Source organism: Coenobita brevimanus, chromosome 83, assembly GCF_032717465.1.
Source record: "Coenobita brevimanus isolate Jiangsu-jjx chromosome 83, ASM3271746v2, whole genome shotgun sequence".
Lineage (NCBI taxonomy): Eukaryota > Metazoa > Arthropoda > Malacostraca > Decapoda > Coenobitidae > Coenobita > Coenobita brevimanus.
The window spans coordinates 12,761,312-12,780,395 of record NC_137036.1 but is presented as its reverse complement, the minus strand read 5'-3'; the positions used below and the strand labels follow the sequence as shown (position 1 = coordinate 12,780,395).

Sequence of the window (19,084 nt, the reverse complement as noted above, 5' to 3'; positions counted from 1 at the left end):
ATTTCGCCAATCCGCTGGCTAACATAAAGGAGGATAGATTAAAACTCACTCGACTCATACAGTCAACGTCACGAAGCTACAGAGATGAGGAACATTAGATGCATTGGTGCCTTGGTGATGGGTGCATTCTGTTTGGATACCACATAATAAGCTTAAAATTACCCATATCTATCTATCTACAGCCAGACGCCATAATCCCATCAGGGGTGGTCGTTTGTCTCTGAGTTAGTTGTTTGACAGGGAGGGGCACTAACCCTCCGCCAACCCACTTGTTGACACGTAAGGATACAACTAAATATACTAAAAACAAAGGCAAAAAACCCACACAGATTAGGAAACTGATTTTGGCACATATTTCTGTTATAATTTCACATTTTTGTTTATATATTGGTGTCTCAGTGTTGGCTGCATTCTCTCTGCATACCACATTATACAGCTTAAAACTTAATATACTAAAAACAAAAAGACGAAAAAAACTACCAGTACAAAGATTAGGAAACTGATTTTGGCACACACAGTATTTTTGATGCAGTTTCAAATGTTTAATTTCTAATATGTTTTTCCTTCATTCGTTTAAAAAAAAAGTTAGGCTCATACAAACATTTAAATAAAAAAAAAAAGCAGTATGTATTTTCAACCATGCTAACTTAAAAATATATGTAACTGTCTTGCCAGCCTGCATAGTTAAGGAAGCTCCCTAACACCTCTTCCTAACTGATTTATTTTAGGATATGGCTGGGTAATATAGTTTTGTATGCAATTTATGCTGAGTACGATGATGAGAATGATTTAAGTAACACACACGAGGAGAGCAAGGTGCAATAAGCAAAACAAGTAGCTTATGAAAAGGTGTTAGGGTGCTTCCTTAACTGATGAGAATTATGAGTCTCTTATAAGCTTCTCTGCACCAAGAGAGAGAGAGAGAGAGAGAGAAATCCTGGTATCCGTCATTAGCTGCATTAATAGAAAGTAAAAACAATTCTTAGGCAAAATGGGCATGGAAACAAGCTACTATCATTATTTCCTCAGCTAAGGATTTCCCTCAGCTGGTGAAACTGACATTAGCCAAAATATAACAGATCATCATCATTATTATCACCAAACTGAAGTGATGGTTACACAATGTATATGTCCAAGAAGATGAAAAGGGGGGTGATAACAATGGTAAAGAATGACATCCAGGCTTTTCAGGTTGAATCCACCACAAACTTTGAGGAAAGTGTTTGGTGCATGATTAAATATGGAATGGACAGTTGTCTCGTGGGTAATGTGCATCGTAGTCCCAGCTCTGACGATTATAATAATCAAGCACTGTGCTTGCTTAAGAGTGAAATGTGTGGGAAGCAACATTCACAGATGGTGGTATGTGGAGATTTCAATATGAGGGAAAAAGACTGGAACAATCATATGGTAAGAGCCCCTGAAGGTAATGTGGGGAGATTATTTTTGGACTGCCTGGATGATAATTTTTTAGTTCGGCATGTCAGAGAGCACACACAATTCCAAGAGCGGCAGGCAAGTAGTTTACTGGACTTAGTCATCACAGACCGTACAGATAGCATTACCAGGTTGAACTATGAGGCACCGCTAAAAAAGAGCGATCTTGTTTGTCTGGAATTTGATGTAGCGTGTTTAGCAGTAAAAAAGGAAGAACGGAAGAGGAAATAGTATTTTAGAGGCAACTACGATGAAATAAAGAATATACAAGCAGTTAAATGGAAAGAGGAACTTAAGAATGACGATGTGGAAAAATCCTGGGCATTGCTTGAGGATGTGATAATGACAGGTGTGGATGTGCACATACCCTTCCGGAAGGGTGGAACTACATTAAGAAAGAAATGGATGAATTATGAAGTACTTAAGGCAGTCAAGGAGAAGCACAGGTGCTACAAGAGATACAGGAGGTTGAAGATGGAAGATAGTGTAGAAGAATACAAATCAGCTAAAAGAAATGCATCACAGGTCACTAGGAATGCAAGACAGAAGTTTGAGGCTCGAATAGCTAATAACGTTAAAGAGAATCCGAAGGAGTTTTACAGCTATTGTAGAAACACGACAACAGTTAGAGGTGAGATTGCGGTGATATCCAAGAGTGATGGTACGAGAGTGGAGGACCCACAGGACATTGAGGAAACCATGAATGAGTTTTTTGCCAGTGTGTTTACAAAAAAGGATAAGAGTATTATACCTGAGCCAGAAGAGAGGAGAATTCAGTCATTGCTCATTGAAATTAAGGTCACAGAGGAAATGGTTAGGAATAAGCTAAAGGAACAAAAACCAGGGAAATCAGCGGGCCCGGATGGTACACGCTAGGGTGGTTGTGGAGTTATTAGAGGAGCTGGTAGTGCCTCTCACAATCATTATTAACAAATCATTCAGGAGTGGCATAGTCCCTAAAGCTTGGAAGGATGCAGAGGTGGTACTGATTTTCAAGAAAGGTAGATGGGACAAACCTGGGGATTACAGACTAGTAAGTTTTTGACCAGTATTTGTGGTGAGATTTTAGAAAAGATAGTATGGGAAGAAATTATTGAGCACTTGAACAGAAATGGATTGATCACCAATAAACAACATGGATTAGTACGAGGCAGATCATGTCAAATGCAGCTCCTGTTGGTGGTGGAAGAATGGACTCAGTGGATGGAGAAGAAGAGAGCATTTGACTGTATATATATGGATTATCATAAGGCCTCTGACTCTGTTCCACACCTGCGGCTATTGAAGAAATTAGAAAATTATGGCATACCTGGTCAGGTGCATGCATGGGTGAAAAACTTTCTCTGGGGAAAAAGACAGCGAGTAAGAGTCGGCGAGGCTGTGTCAGGACAGAGAAATGTAAAATCGGGAATCCCACAAGGATCAGTATTGGGGCCAACCTTGTTCATAACCTTCATCAATGAACTGCCCCAGGCTGTATACATGAAGATTGGAAAAACGAATGTTGAAGATGAAGGCTAGTATTTGACCAACTACATTGACAGATCCACAGTTGGGAAAGATATTGGAGTATAAGTTGACAACAGGTTGACCTTTTCAGCACATCTTTCTGAAAAAATTAATAAGGTGAATAACATAGTGAGATTAATTAGGTGATCATTTGCTAGTTTGGATGCAAAGATGTTTAAAACCCTGTACGCTATATTGCTCTTGCAATACCTCATCTGGAATATGCCAACCAGGTATGGAACCCACACTTGAAGAAGGATAAAGAAGCAATAGAAAACATTCAGAGAAGAACTACCAAACTTCCGCCACAAATGAAGGAACTGTCGTATGAGGAAAAATTACGGGCATTAAATTTACCAACTCTAACATACAGATCATGAAGGGACTTAATTGAATCCTACAAAATTCTAATTGGAAAGTATGATGAGAACTGCAGCATGGACATCTTGCAGACGAGAGAGAAGAGCACAACACAGGGCAACTCTAAGAAGATATTCAAACCCAGGACAAGACTGAATACAAGAAAATATTCACTCCCTTGTAGAGTACTAGATAACTGGAATGGGTTGCCTGAATGGGTGATAGACTCTGATTCAGCTGAAATTTTTGAAAGAAATTTGGATAAATATTGGAAAAACCAGGATCAGTTCTATAACTACAAAGCACAAATTATGTCTACCACACAAAGCCATGGCATAAGAAGTGCAAGTATCTGTAAGTATTATTATCATCATCATCACCTTCCATATCCTTACCATCATCATCATCATCATCATTATCATCATTATTATTACCATCCTTACCATCATCATCATCATCATCATTATCATCATTATTATTACCATCCTTACCATCATCATCATCATCGTTATCATCATTATTATTACCACCATTATCGCCATTATTATCATCATCATCATCCATCTCTTCTCACATAAAAATGGGGTGATTAAAATACAGTTTGAATAACAGAGCCAATAATAATAATAATAATAATAATAATAATAATAATGACAGTAGCAACTCAAGGGTTAAAAATACTACTACTACTACTTTCTAACTTAAAAACACTTCTAATGAATAATAATTAGTCTAAATGGATATACAGGAACTAGGATTTAAGCAATATACTAAAATAATCTTAAGTGACGTAAATTTAAATCAGTTTTACCTGAAAAATGGGGAATTGGCGATAAATTTTTCTCTTCCTCTTTTTGATCAGCTGAGAGAGTCAAAGGAGGCTGGGAATATTAATAAGGCAAATAAATCCTAAAAAATAAAACTAAATATTTCAATCACATCTAAAAATAAAACATGAATGAGAAAAAAAAAGAACGACAAAAAAAAAAAAAAAAAAAACAGTACATGTATATAAATGTTTACAAAAATAATTTCTAATAAAAACAAAAGAACATATACTCTGATGAAACAATAAAAATAAATATAATTATTTTGAGTATATATAAAAAAAAAAGGGCAACTGTAAGAGATTCAATATATATATGTTGATATCAATTTTCTAAAAACAAAACATCTCAAACTAAAATACCGCAACAATTAAAATAAATGTTTTTGTATAAGTAATTTGTAATATGAGTAACAGGAGTTATAAAAGAGATTAATTAGGTATATAAATGTTAATAGAATTTACGTAATATAAACTAGGAGGTTAAAAAAGTTACACTAATGCTTTGGTGCTGTGCAATTATAAAGAATCTTAAGTAGTAGTAGTAGTAGTAGTAGCCCAAGGAACACTTAGCGATTTATTTTCTTGTACGGTTGTGAGTAGGAGAGGAGAGGGAGACCGAGGATGAGATGGAGGGATGGAGTGGAGAGATATAATTGGGGAGAGGGGGCTGAGTTGGAGGCAGGGCTGCAAACTGGCAGAGGGCAGGGTGATGTGGAGGCGATTATTTTGTGGCCACCCCTTATGTGATTAAGGCGTCTAGCTATAGACAGACAGACGGAGATAGACAGATGGACAGATAGGTAGATAGACAGAGATGGACAGACACATAGATGGAGAGATAGACAGACAGACAGATAGATACATAGATAGACAGATATAGAAAGAGACAGATGGATAGATAGATAAACATAGGTAGAGATAGATACAGATAGATAAATGGATACAGATAGATAGACAGAAGACAGACAGATAGATATACAGCAGAAAACAAGAATCCATAGCCTGTTCATTTTAACTTGGCCCAGATTTTCGTCCTTTTGCAGCTTATTTCACGTAGCTCAGTGGCAGAAAACATGCTACGGCTCTACATCCTCCCCACAGCACTTCTTCGTGACTAGTACTACTGAAGTGTTAATCTGATGTTATTCGAGATGGGGAGATAGCAATTTTAAGCCAAGTTAGAGTGAATGGGGTATAGCCTAGTACATCTACACAGTACATTTCACCGGATTAATTACATTTGGGTACATTACAAGCCTACCATTTATGTACTGTACACTAATGAGTAATATCTGTACTGTACTATTAATCAGAAGTTCATTTACAATTTATTTTTAGTACTGTACCCCTCCTTCCATAACTCTCACTCCTTCCCAAATATATACCTCTACTTTTTCTGGTAATATTATGGTGTGTTTCATGTGAGAGACTAACTAGGAGAGTGTATGAGTGAGGTGATGGGGGAGAGAGAGCAGGAGACCGAGGATGAGATGAAGGGGGAGACCGAGGATGAGATGCAGGGAAGAAGTGGAGAGGCACATGAGAGAGGGCGGTGTAAGTTGGAAATATGGAGAGATTAACGAGGAGAGTGTATGTGAGGTGGTAGGGAAGTGAGGGAGGGGGAGACCGAGGATGAGATGGAGGGATGGAGTAGAGAGGTATATGAGAGAGAGGGAGGTGTAAGTTGGGGGGAGGGCAGGGAAATGGCAGGGGACAGGGCGACATGGAGGCGATTTGTTTCTGGCCACCCCTTACAGATTAAGGTGTCTGGAAATAGATAGATAGATAGATAAACAGATGGAAAGACTGACAGATAGACAGATAGACAGACATATAGACAGACACAGACACATAGATAGATAAAGAGACAGACAGAGATAGATAGGCATATGGACACAGATAGACAGACAGACAGACAGAGATAGATACAGATAGATGGACACACAGACAGACAGACAGACAGACAGTTAGATAGACAGACAGACAGGACTAACTGATAGAGACAGATAGATAGATCATGACTCCCATCGCCACTACAGACAGGAAGATGTCAATGAACTTTTGATTGCAACTGTACATGCACAAGAAGATGCTTTACTGTTAATAATAATAATAATAATAATAATAATACAGTAATAATGATGATGATGAGAGGATGTGGTTTAATTAGCAAGTGAGAAGGTGTTACGCATCCTTTATCTGGCACCCTCACAGCCCGTACTGTTGCCGGAAGCTCCCTAACGCCTCCTCCCAAGCGATTTAATTTGCTTTTATTACACCTTACTGTCCTCTTCTTTGTTACATACATCCTTCCAATATTGCCATACAAAAATAAATCACTGAGGAGGAGGTGTTAGGGAGCTTCTTTATACCCTTTCTAAGTGATATTAACCAGCCATATCCAAAAATAAATCACTTATGCAGAGATGTTTGGGAGCTTCCTTACCCAACTAGAATACAGACAGCTAATAATTCTCATAGGGAAAGGAAGCTCACTAACGCCTCTTCCTAAGTGATTTGTTTTGCTTATTACACTTTACTGTCCTCTTCTGTGTTAAGTAAATCCTTCCAATATCACCATACTCTGCATAAATAACGTACAAAGCAATATTATGAAACGGTACCCAAAAATAAACCGGTAAGGAAGAGGTGTTAGGGAGCTTCCTTAACAGTGTACAATATGAGCCTGTCTTTTCTAGTCATTTTGTTTATAAAGGCACCAACATGCATACGTCAACATTATCACCAAGCTGCTCGATCTCTGGCAGCCTTCTAAACTAAATAAAAGCCTAGTAGCAGTAAGAACGTATAAGATGGACGATACCAAGATTGAAGACGGTAAATAAGAAAACCCCGGCCACATTGCCCCTCAATAAGTGTATGGATTTGAGACTGGCCTTTGGTTCTTTCCTCCTTACATTAAAAAAATAATAATAATCCACAATATTTATGGGGTAGGTGACTGGCTACACCCTTAAAACCATTTTATGGGCAATTTAACCCCCTGCTGCCTCATGGGAATTCAAAATCTGCACATAAATCTTCACCTTAAATGGTTCACCTAAATCACTAATCCACCAGGCATCCAAAGCACTATAGGGAAATATAAAGCAACCAAAAGACTTATAATATTACCTGTACAAATATCCTGCCTTATATAATATCTTTAGAATATTACATGATTAAATATTTCGAGATTTCAAAACATTCAGAAAAAAAATATCAGTGCGGAAATTCCAAGTTATGTACACACTTCAGAATTTCTTTAAACATTTCTGCATATATTTAGAGGTTCATACAGGTTTAAATATTAATGCTTATACAGAAATCTGGATAATTTGTAAGTTCAAAGGAAATTCCGGTGAGTATTTCATTTTGTCACATTATTCTTACTTTTTCGATTATTGAAAATTATTGTACACAACTCAGAACTTCTTTAAACATTTCTGCATATATCTGGAGGTATATACAAGTTTAAATATTAATGTTTATACAGATATCTGGATAATTTGTATGTTAAAAGGAATTTCTGACGAGTATTTTGTTTTGTCACATTACTCCTTCCTACCACAAGTTTTTTTTTTTATTATTGTACTTAGAATTTCTTTAGATACTCCTGCATACATTTACAGGTTTTTATACATGTTTAAATATTAATGCTTATAAAGTGATCTGGATAATTTGTAAGTTAAACGGAATTCTGACAAGTATTTTGTTTTGTCATATTACTCCATGCTACCTCAATTTTTTTAACATTATTGTACTCTTTAAACGTGTCTGCATATATTCAGAGGTTTATACATGGTTAAATATTAATGTTTATATAGTGATCTGGATAATTTGTAAGTTAATAGGAAATTCTGACGAGTATTACGCTGTCACGTTCCTCCTTCACTTCAATACATGTTTATATTTTACTTTAAACATTTCTACATATATTTAGAGACTTATACAGGTTTAAATATTAATGTTTATATAAAATTCTCTCCTACACTAAATAAAATCACTAGTAAAGATGAATAAAATGAAGAAGGGGATCGTAGTGAAAGTTAAATTGCACCTTAAAATTTCCTCACCACTACACATACACCTAAACCCAGTGTATTTTTGTCTACACCTACACCCCCCTTCACTACACCTACACCCACACCTCAGTCTTGCCCCCATTATACCTACTCATCACAGTACACTCACCACTACACCTAACCAGAGTGTATTCTTGTCTACATCCACCTTCACTACACCTTAACGCCTTCACTACACATACACCCAACTCTGTATGAGATCATTTAGTCCAGCAACACCTTAGCTATACTCCTTTCACCCTAACTTGGCCCAGATTTTCGTCCTTTTGCAGTTACATTGCTTAGAAAATATACTATGGCTCTACACCCTTTTTATAGCACTTGTTCATGACCAGCACCACATTCAGGTGTTAAGAAAGCTCCCTGACACCTTTTTCTATTTGCTTATTACACCTCACTAACCTATTCTGTTACATAAATCCTTCCAATATTGCCATACACTGCATAAATAACGTACAAAAGGATGTTAACCAGCCATATCCAGAAATAAATCACTAAGGAAGAGGTGTTAGGGAGCTTTGTTATGAAAAATCCTTCTGATATTGCCATACTAGACATAAATAACGTACAGAAGGTTAGTAACCAGACTTAACCAAAAAAATAAATAACTAAGGAAAAGGTGTTAGGGAGCTTCCTTGGAGATGAGAATATTCAGCTAAGCATCCCAAACCTTCCTATGCTTTACGGCTTCCCAAAAAACTGCTGGATTCATTTATAATTCTTTTCCAAATCACCCAAATACAACCACAAACAACGACTAGTGTTAATATATGCTGAGAATGGATTAAAAGTTATATTGGAGCTTTCTCATGCAAAAAGTTAAAAATTTTTGGAAATATAAATGTTTCAATACTCTATAACTACTCATGGTTACAGTTTGAATATTTAAAATTCAAATTCTGAAATGTATAACATTTTTCGTGACTAAGAGCACATGTGCTTACCTTGATTTTATTTTTATTATTTTTTTTTTACCTATAACTGTGTCCCAGTAAGTATATATATTTATTTTTATTTATTCTTCTGGCGTCCCTCATAAACGCACTGAACATATGAATAAGTCTTTCAGCTCAATCGTTATACATTTTTTTGGTCCCAACATCCATGAAGGGTGTACTAATCATAATCAATTCATCCCACATCAATCCCAACCCATCATCTGCTGTTCAGTCCTGCGTGTGTTTCCAAACTGCTCATGATCCTGTTCCATTGTCCCATTCATTTATTTTAGTTCAGCATTCTACTTTACAACTATATCTCATGACCGAAGCTTATGGCACTTTCCTGTGTTGTTGGGCAGCCTTCGTTTTGTTTTGTTTATAAAGGCTCCAACTTGCACACATCAGCCTTGGTCACCTAATAGTGGCTCTCCATGCTGCTCAATTTCTGGCAGCCTCCCTATTCAGTTCCTTATCCCTGAGGTCACATTCTACAACCTCGCCCCAGGTCTTTTTCAGTCTGTCTCTTGTAGCCCTACCCCCAACGTTCACACCTCTCACCTTGCGCACACTTTCACACTTCTCACTTCCAGCTTAATAATTCCTTCGCGTATTTCTTCTCTGTCACCGTACCGCACACTTTCACACTTCCCACTTCTCTCTTAATGATTCCTTCTCCTGTTTCTTCTGCGTCGCTTACGGCACTTGTCTGGGGGGATGCAAGCACCACGATGCAGTACAGAGGGAGGTGGGCAGTAGCATCCGGCACGACACTTACGAGTATGGCAGCGAGGGTTGGGGGTTGGGTTGCGGCAGGTGGCACGGCATGGCGGCGCACACGTCATGTACTCAGCACCATGGGGACACTCCAACCCTACAACACAAATAAAAATCAATCACAAATACACACCACAAAGACAAGAAATAAACCACAAATCTATCTACCTATAGTCAGATGCCTTAATCCCATAAGAGGTGGCCGTCTGAGTTAGTTGTTTTATAAGGTGGGACACTAACCCTCCGCCAACCCACTTGATGACACACAGGGAACACGTGAGCTGGTTATATGGTTACCACCCAGCATTGTAAATGGTTTCCTGGCTTACAGGAAACCATTAAGCTTGTCACTCAATGTAAAGCCACCTGAAAAGGAAAGAAGAGTCATAAAACATGACAAGAAAGATGGGAGAAATAAGAAGAGAGGAGGGCAGACACAGAAAAAGAATGATAAAGGTGAAGGAAGAACTAGGCAGTACTACATCAAGTGCGTGGATGATTGTGAGAAACAGGAAGAGAGAAGAGCAGACACAAAAAGAATGATAAAGGCAAAGGAAGAAGTAGGCAGCACTAGATCAAGTGAGTGGATGATGGTCTCTACCTCTGTATAAATAGCATACCTCCGCACTTGCTGGTCTGTCGCCACTCCTGCACCTGGATACCAAGGTGTTGACACTGACGGGCATATGCAAGGATGGTGTCGCACTCACAACGCCGCGCACCACACTCACACATGTCCTTCATGCAAGACCTGTAAGTGGATAGGCTGCTTATACCTCAGATTCACAAAGCAGCATCACTATCATCATCATCACTAACTCCAGCATCATCATCATCATCATCACTAACTCCAGCATCATCATCATCATCATCAACACTAACACCAGCATCATCATCACCACCATCATCATCAACTTAGTGTGGACCGAGGAGGGGCCGACAAAATACGAAATCCAATACAATATGCCAAGTGAAATGAACCATACACTCATCAGACCCTCAAAATCAACTGCATGGTTTGCTCATGCCTCATACTTACAAAACATCATCATCATCATCATCACCATCATCCCAGCCTCTTGTTTCCCACCTTAGAATAGGGTAAGGAAAAGTTCACAAAGAGAATGCAATGAAATCGTGTTTACTCTGATTAAACAATTTCACTATGATGGTATAATTCCTCCCTTGTTAATTACTTTTACCTGTCCTTATGACCTGATTAAGAGAGGCTGCTTTTAGAGATTTGGAAATGAAGATATACAGTACTGCAAATCTAAGAAAATCACTCTATGTATGACTGATTAAGTGCTTGGCGTTGGTCAATGTGGAAACTGCATATTTAATCCGCCAAACATTAAGGTCAGTGCTGCAACACAACAAAGCACAGTGTTAGCTTACTCGTAGAAAATGTCGACCGGTACAACACTGTGGCAGGAATGAAACACGGTGGCATTTAAAAGTCCACACTGTGTCAGCGCACGGCTATGTGATGCCTTGCAACTTCGAGCAGCGCGTGGCCTGGCGGGGGATCCCGTTGCAGATTGCTGGTTTTCCTCTGATGATTTTTTCCGGCTGTTGTTGGCTGATCGATTGGTAAGGAGACGGCGCCGACACTGCCTAGCTCGCCCGGTTGACCAGGAGGCGGCCATTCTATCTGCACTTCTGACCAGCCTGCCATGTCGTGTGGTGAGATCATCAGATGAGTTGCCGTTGAAGTTGCCACACAGGCCACATGTCTGTCCCTGCAGCCACAGCGGCACCTCAACCTCAGTGTAGCTCCACCCGTCCCACACCACACGCACACCTGGCCAAAGCAAAACAAGTACACTACAGAGATATTAAATTTCCTGCAATTGCCACTCCACATACACTTTGTTTGAGTGGCCCATTTCTCTCAACTCGTATCATATCATATCGCTTAAAAATATTCCATGTTTGCATACGTCAGTCTTGGTCAACTAATGGCAACTCTCCACACTTCTCAATCTCTGGCAGCCTCCCTGTTCAGTCCCTTACCCTGAGGTCACACTCTATGACCTCATCCCAGGTCCTTTTAGGCCTGCCTCTTGCAACTCCACCCCCGATGTTCACACTAAACTTCTGTATCCAACTGTCATCCCCCATCCTCTGCACATGCTCAAACCACCTCAGTCTGCCCCTCCTCATCACAACACAAATACAAGCCAGTCCCATCCTTCCTCTCAACTCTTCCATCATGTACCTACCCCCCCCCCCACCGGCCTCACATTCAAGGAAGCACTACACATCCACCTAATCATTGTCATTTCTGTATGTTTAAGCCTATGAATACCCACTTCCTTTCCTAATTAAATTATATTACGTGCAATTAACACTCAACATACAATTTATTTTAGTGGCACAGTTCTGTCAGATAAGGGGAAAAAATGTACATCACCAAAACTGAAAGGAAGAGAAGTAGCATACCATCGGTAGTGGAGAGGGAGAGGGCTTGGCCTGTGCGTGTAAGGTTGAAGAGACCTGGGTGGGTGTATGGGGGCTGCACCATACGACCATTGACCTTCGTTCGCAGCTTTTGACACATCTTGACCTAAGGAAGTAAGAGTGAGATAATTACTTAAATATAAAGAGTGAACATGATTACTTAAAATAATTTGTATTCTATCTGCAGCGTGACATTTTAACCTCAGGGAAGCAAGAGTGAACATGATTACTTAAAGAAAAAGAGTGAACACGATTACTTAAGTAAAAAGAGTGAACATTACTTAAATATACAAAGTGAACATGATTACTTAAATACTGTATATCGTACTACATATGCAGAATAACCAATCGAAAAGAGAGGGATCACTCCTATCCTATTTGCACCTTATCACCTTTAAACCTGAGGGCAGTAAGAGTGAAATAATTACTTGAATACTGAATACCATACTACTGTATAAATGAAGAATAACCAACAGAGAAGAGAAAGATCATTTGTATCCTAGTGAAATTCATCCTTGTGATATTTACACGTCCAAAATTAAATGAACTTCTTAAGGAGAAAGAATAAGTTGTTTGTAAATGTGATCAGTGAGAAAACTATCTATCTATCTATTGCCAGACGCCCTAATCCCGTAAGGGGAGGCCACAAATAATTCGCCTCCATGTCGCCTTGTCCCCTGCCATTTCAATGCCCTGCTCCCAGCTCACATCCCCCTCTCTCATATACCTCTCCACGCCATCCCTCCATCTCATCCTTGGCCTCCCTCTCCCTCTCCCCCTCACTCACATACACTCTCCTGGTCAGTCTCTCGCTTTCCAATAAAATAATGGCTTTTCACAGGCTAATTTTCTCTTCTTATTTAAATTTCTCTTTTTACTCTTTCCTCTCAACTTGAAAAGATTTATTATACAGTGAAATGGAAAATGGATTGATTTGTGACCCATACACCATACCTTGATGCCATATTACTTGCTGATTATCCTAGCACTTTTTGAGTTTGAATCGAAGTACAATTGGCTCCACTCCCACATGACCCACCCAGCACTACAAATATTCTTCTAGTGTACTAAAAAAAACTCATAACAGCTGCAAGAAAGCCAGATTTAGAATACAATGAGAAAGAGAGAGAGAGAGAGAGAGAGAGAAAAGGCACACTGACAGATAAACACACACACACACACACACACACACACACACACAGTACCCACTTACTTTCACCCCAGGCAATTTGAGCGTGAGGCTGCGTGTGCGTGCGTATGAAGGGTCGCTGGAGAGGGTGTTGTGGGTGTGGGTGGGGTGGCGGGGTGTATCGTTGTTTACTCTCAGGCTGAAGTTACCCTTCCGCCCACACTCCTCAGCAAGGGTGTAACGGCAAGCACCCTGCAAGAAGAAATAGGGTGGATATTCAGGAGTCATTATTATTATTATTATTATTACTGAGAGGATATATATAATGGGGTTAGAGCATCATCATCATCATTATTAGTATCATCAGTGTCATTATTATTATTATTATTATTTTTATTATTATTATTATCATCACTCTCATCTTAAATGTCGGGACCAACTGCCTAGCCTCGGGCTCTTATGCTCCTCATGGGGCAACGTAGGATTGGATGATGGATGGATGGATGAATTATTATTATTATCCATCCATCCATCCATCATCCATTCCTACGTTGCCCCATGAGGAGCGTAGGAGTCCAGGGCTAGGTAAGTTGGTCCTGACATTTAAGATGAGAGTGACCAGCCTCACTCATCCCTGAGTGGCATTACATGAGCAATAAACCCCAACCATCCCTTGGATATAAACCTTCACCGGCTCAATCCGACTGGAGCGCAATAATTACCCACTAAACCACCAGGCGCCATAATTTGGTTATATGGTTACCACCCAGCGTAGTAAATGGTTTCCTGGTGTACAGTTATTATTATTATTATTATTATTATTATTATTATTATTATTATCATCATCATCTTGATTGTGATCATCATCACTGTTACCATCATCATGAAAGAGAGAGAGAGAGAGAGAGAGAATTCTAACTACACCTTACAGACATCTAAGAAAGCAAATCCTCATCTGAATAATTTTCTTTAAGTTAAATATGAGAGACTAACTAGGAGAGTATAAGTGTGTGAGGTGGAGGATGGAAGAGGGAGGGGGAGACCGAGGATGAGATGGAGGAATGGAGTGGAGAGGTATATGAGAGAGGAGGGTGTAAGTTGGGAGGATGGAGAACGAGAGACTAACTAGGAGAGTGTATCTGAGTGAGGTGGAGGATGGGAGAGGGAGGGGGAGACTGAGGATGAGATGGACAGATGGAACAGAGAGGTATATGAGAGAGGGGAGAGTAAGCTGGGGGGAGGGCAGTGAAATGGCAGGGGACAGGGTGACATGGAGGAGATTGGTATGTGGCCACCCCTTATGGGATTAAGGCATCCAGCAATAGATAGACAGATCAATAGACAGATACACAGATAGATACAGAGATAGATACACAGGTAGACAGACTAATTACTTACCTGGAATGTGTACAGGAGACCGTCAAAGGTGCGGTAGTGAGGATCGCCGAAGACTACACAGGTCCCTGGCGGCTCCACACACTGCGGGCAACACTCACTGTCCGACTCCACACGCTGCAACACACATACACCTGTCACTACATCTGTACAGTACACAGCTATACAGTACATGGCTATAAGTACACAGCTATATAGTACACAGCTATATAGTACACAGCTATATAGTACACAGCTATACAGTACACAGCTATACAGTACACAGCTATACAGTACACAGCTATACAGTACAGTACACAGCTATACAGTACAGTACACAGCTATACAGTACAGTACACAGCTATACAGTACAGTACACAGCTATACAATACACAGCTATACAGTACACAGCTATATAGTACAGTACACAGCTATACAGTACACAGTTATACAGTACAGTACACAGCTATACAGTACAGTACACAGCTATACAATACACAGCTATAAGTACACAGCTATATAGTACACAGCAATACAGTACACAGCTATACAGTACAGTACACAGCTATACAGTACACAGCTATACAGTACAGTACACAGCTATACAGTACACAGCTATACAGTACACAGCTATACGGTACACAGCTATACAGTACACAGCTATACAGTACAGTACACAGCTATACAGTACACAGCTATACAGTACACAGCTATACAGTACACAGCTATACAGTACAGTACACAGCTATACAGTACACAGCTATACAGTACAGTACACAGCTATACAGTACAGTACACAGCTATACAGTACACAGCTATACAGTACACACAGCTATACAGTACACAGCTATACAGTACACAGCTATACAGTACACAGCTATACAGTACAGTACACAGCTATACAGTACAGTACACAGCTATACAGTACACAGCTATACAGTACACAGCTATACAGTACACAGCTATACAGTACACAGCTATACAGTACAGTACACAGCTATACAGTACACAGCTATACAGTACAGTACACAGCTATACAGTACACAGCTATACAGTACAGTACACAGCTATACAGTACACAGCTATACAGTACACAGCTATACAGTACAGTACACAGCTATACAGTACAGTACACAGCTATACAGTACAGTACACAGCTATACAGTACACAGCTATACAGTACACAGCTATACAGTACACAGCTATACAGTACAGTACACAGCTATACAGTACAGTACACAGCTATACAGTACATGGCTATACAGTACACAGCTATACAGTACACAGCTATACAGTACATGGCTATACAGTACACAGCTATACAGTACACAGCTATACAGTACATGGCTATACAGTACACAGCTATACAGTACAGTACACAGCTATACAGTACACAGCTATACAGTACACAGCTATACAGTACAGTACACAGCTATACAGTACATGGCTATACAGTACACAGCTATACAGTACACAGCTATACAGTACAGTACACAGCTATACAGTACACACAGCTATACAGTACACAGCTATACAGTACACAGCTATACAGTACACAGCTATACAGTACACAGCTATACAGTACACAGCTATACAGTACACAGCTATACAGTACAGTACACAGCTATACAGTACATGGCTATACAGTACACAGCTATACAGTACACAGCTATACAGTACACAGCTATACAGTACACAGCTATACAGTACACAGCTATACAGTACACAGCTATACAGTACACACAGCTATACAGTACACAGCTATACAGTACACAGCTATACAGTACACAGCTATACAGTACACAGCTATACAGTACACGGCTATACAGTACACAGCTATACAGTACATGGCTATACAGTACACAGCTATACAGTACACAGCTATACAGTACACGGCTATACAGTACACAGCTATACAATACACAGCTATACAGTACACGGCTATACAGTACACAGCTATACAGTACACAGCTATACAGTACAAAGCTATACAGTACACAGCTATACAATACACAGCTATACAGTACACGGCTATACAGTACACGGCTATACAGTACACAGCTATACAGTACACAGCTATACAGTACACAGCTATACAGTACACGGCTATACAGTACACAGCTATACAATACACAGCTATACAGTACACGGCTATACAGCACCTAAGCAATGTGTAGCAGTCCCCTATTCCTTCCAGAATCTATATATATATATTTTTTTACTGCAAGGAAGAAGGAATCAAAGGCCAGAAGCCCACAAGATTGTTCATCCATCCATCCATCATCCAATCGTACGTTGCCCCATGAGGAGCGTAGGAGCACAGGACTAGGCAAGTTGGTCCAGACAATTAAGATGAGAGTGACCAGCCTCACTCATCCCTGAGTGGCATTACGTGAGCAATAAACCCCAACCATCCCTTGGATATAAACCTACGCAGGCTCAATCCGATTGGAGCGCCTTAATTTGGTTATATGGTTACCACCCAGCATAGTAAATGGTTTCCTGATGTACAAGAAACCATTTGGCTTGTCACTCAGTGTAGAGTCACCCACAGGCAGAAGGAAGAGGAAAGAATGAAGGAAAGAAAGAAGTGAGAGTGTAAAGTCACACATAGGCAGAAGGAGGAGGAAAGAAGGAAGGAAAGACAGAGGAGGAGGAAAGGAAAGAAGGATGGAGGAAGGAAAGGGCAGACACCTGACAGCAGCACTACATCGAGAGGGTAGACAGTGAGCGCCCCCACCTCTCAAATAAACAAATAACTACGGCATGACATTATGTACGGGTACGTTAACGGGGCGTCTGTAGACACAGCGTGGAAATTGCACAGTGCACAGTGTGGATGTTCAGGGGTGGTGCAGCAGCCATGCCTGACGTTATTTAGGTAGGCAGCAGTCAATCAGGCCCTAGCTCCGTTCACTCTACTGAGACAAGGAACTTTCCCATGTGGGACAAGTACACAAGTCACCTCCTGAAGCAGTGACCCCTGGTACATTAAAAAAATCCCGATGGTGGTCACTTGACTAACAGGGACCCTCAGTGATCCACAGCCCATCACAGGTCGAAAGTAAGTGCAGTCACCATTAATTCTGGGCTATCTGGGCATATCCTAGTCTGTGCTTATACTACAGTATTTGCACTGAAGGGGAGGAGGTCGAGGGATAACTAGCACAGGAGCATACCTTAAGTCCAGGTGGGCATGGTTTGTTGAGGTAATGGCAGGGTTGGGTGTGGCAGGAGACGGTACCATCTTGACACACACAGGTGGTGCACTGATCCAGCTGCCACGACTCCCCCTGCTGGTGTGTGAGGCCATGGAGGACGCAGGAGCTTTCTAGATAGGCCCCAGCACTGCAAGAAGGACAGCACTCTCCTTCCCTCGTTACCTGAAGGAGGGAAGGAAAGGGTGAAGGAAGGGTGGCTAGGACTGATAAACTTGGGTGAATGAAGGAATGAAACTCTAAATGGGCCTCAACACTCATGAAGGACAGCTGCACTCTCCTTCCTTTGTTACCTGTGGAAGAGAAGGAAGGAATGAAGGAAGGGTGGAACTCTGGAGGGAGATGTGTTGGGAGATGTGGTACTTGTCCGGGCGACCAAAGCCACTCCCAGGTTCTCTGGTGGGGTTTGCAGTGGTTTGGCCCCCATGCTGTCCTCCTCCTCCTCCTCCACTTCAACAGCCTCTGGGGGATAGACCCACGGTGAAGATGCCACAGCTCCAGGTCCTTCGCCCACCTCAAACCAGCTGCCAGAAGCATATCCACGCTCAAATCATTCACCGCCCCTCTCAGTCACTTAGACAACACACAGCTGCATGCACAGATTTTGTAGGATTTGATCAGGATGCTGTCAAGTGAGCATCTCTGAATGGCTATCTAGTACCAATGCTGACCTGTGCAGTCATGTATACATGTGTGTGTGTGTGTGTGTGTGTTGATATTTGGGAGACATGCTGGAGGTGGGGGTGGAATTAGCTCTGTGGCCACGGTAAGGAGGGGTTGGAGGAAGTTCAGGGAGCTGTTGCCTCTCCTGACATTGAGAGGGCCCTCCCTATGTGCTAAGGGATCTTTGTATGCGGCATGTGTTAGGAGTGTAATGTGGTAGTGAGACCTGGGCAGTAAAGGAAGAGGATATTTGTAGGCTCAAATGTACAGAAATGACAATGATTAGATGGATGTGTAGTACG

General features: G+C 40.7%; 1 protein-coding gene across 1 annotated transcript in view; it reads right to left on the bottom strand.

The window, feature by feature from the left end:
• Positions 1–9,820: 9,820 nt before the first annotated feature.
• LOC145409926 (BMP-binding endothelial regulator protein-like) overlaps positions 9,821–19,084 on the bottom strand; it is a 59,425-nt gene continuing 50,161 nt past the window's right edge. Inside the window, exons 7-13 of the mRNA XM_080280187.1 lie at positions 18,081–18,284; positions 14,926–15,039; positions 13,612–13,779; positions 12,381–12,504; positions 11,334–11,739; positions 10,556–10,686; positions 9,821–10,032 (exon numbers count right to left, since the gene is read on the bottom strand). Of these exons, the coding sequence (XP_080136313.1) occupies positions 9,821–10,032; positions 10,556–10,686; positions 11,334–11,739; positions 12,381–12,504; positions 13,612–13,779; positions 14,926–15,039; positions 18,081–18,284 (1,359 nt within the window). The remainder of the gene's footprint in view (positions 10,033–10,555; positions 10,687–11,333; positions 11,740–12,380; positions 12,505–13,611; positions 13,780–14,925; positions 15,040–18,080; positions 18,285–19,084) is intronic.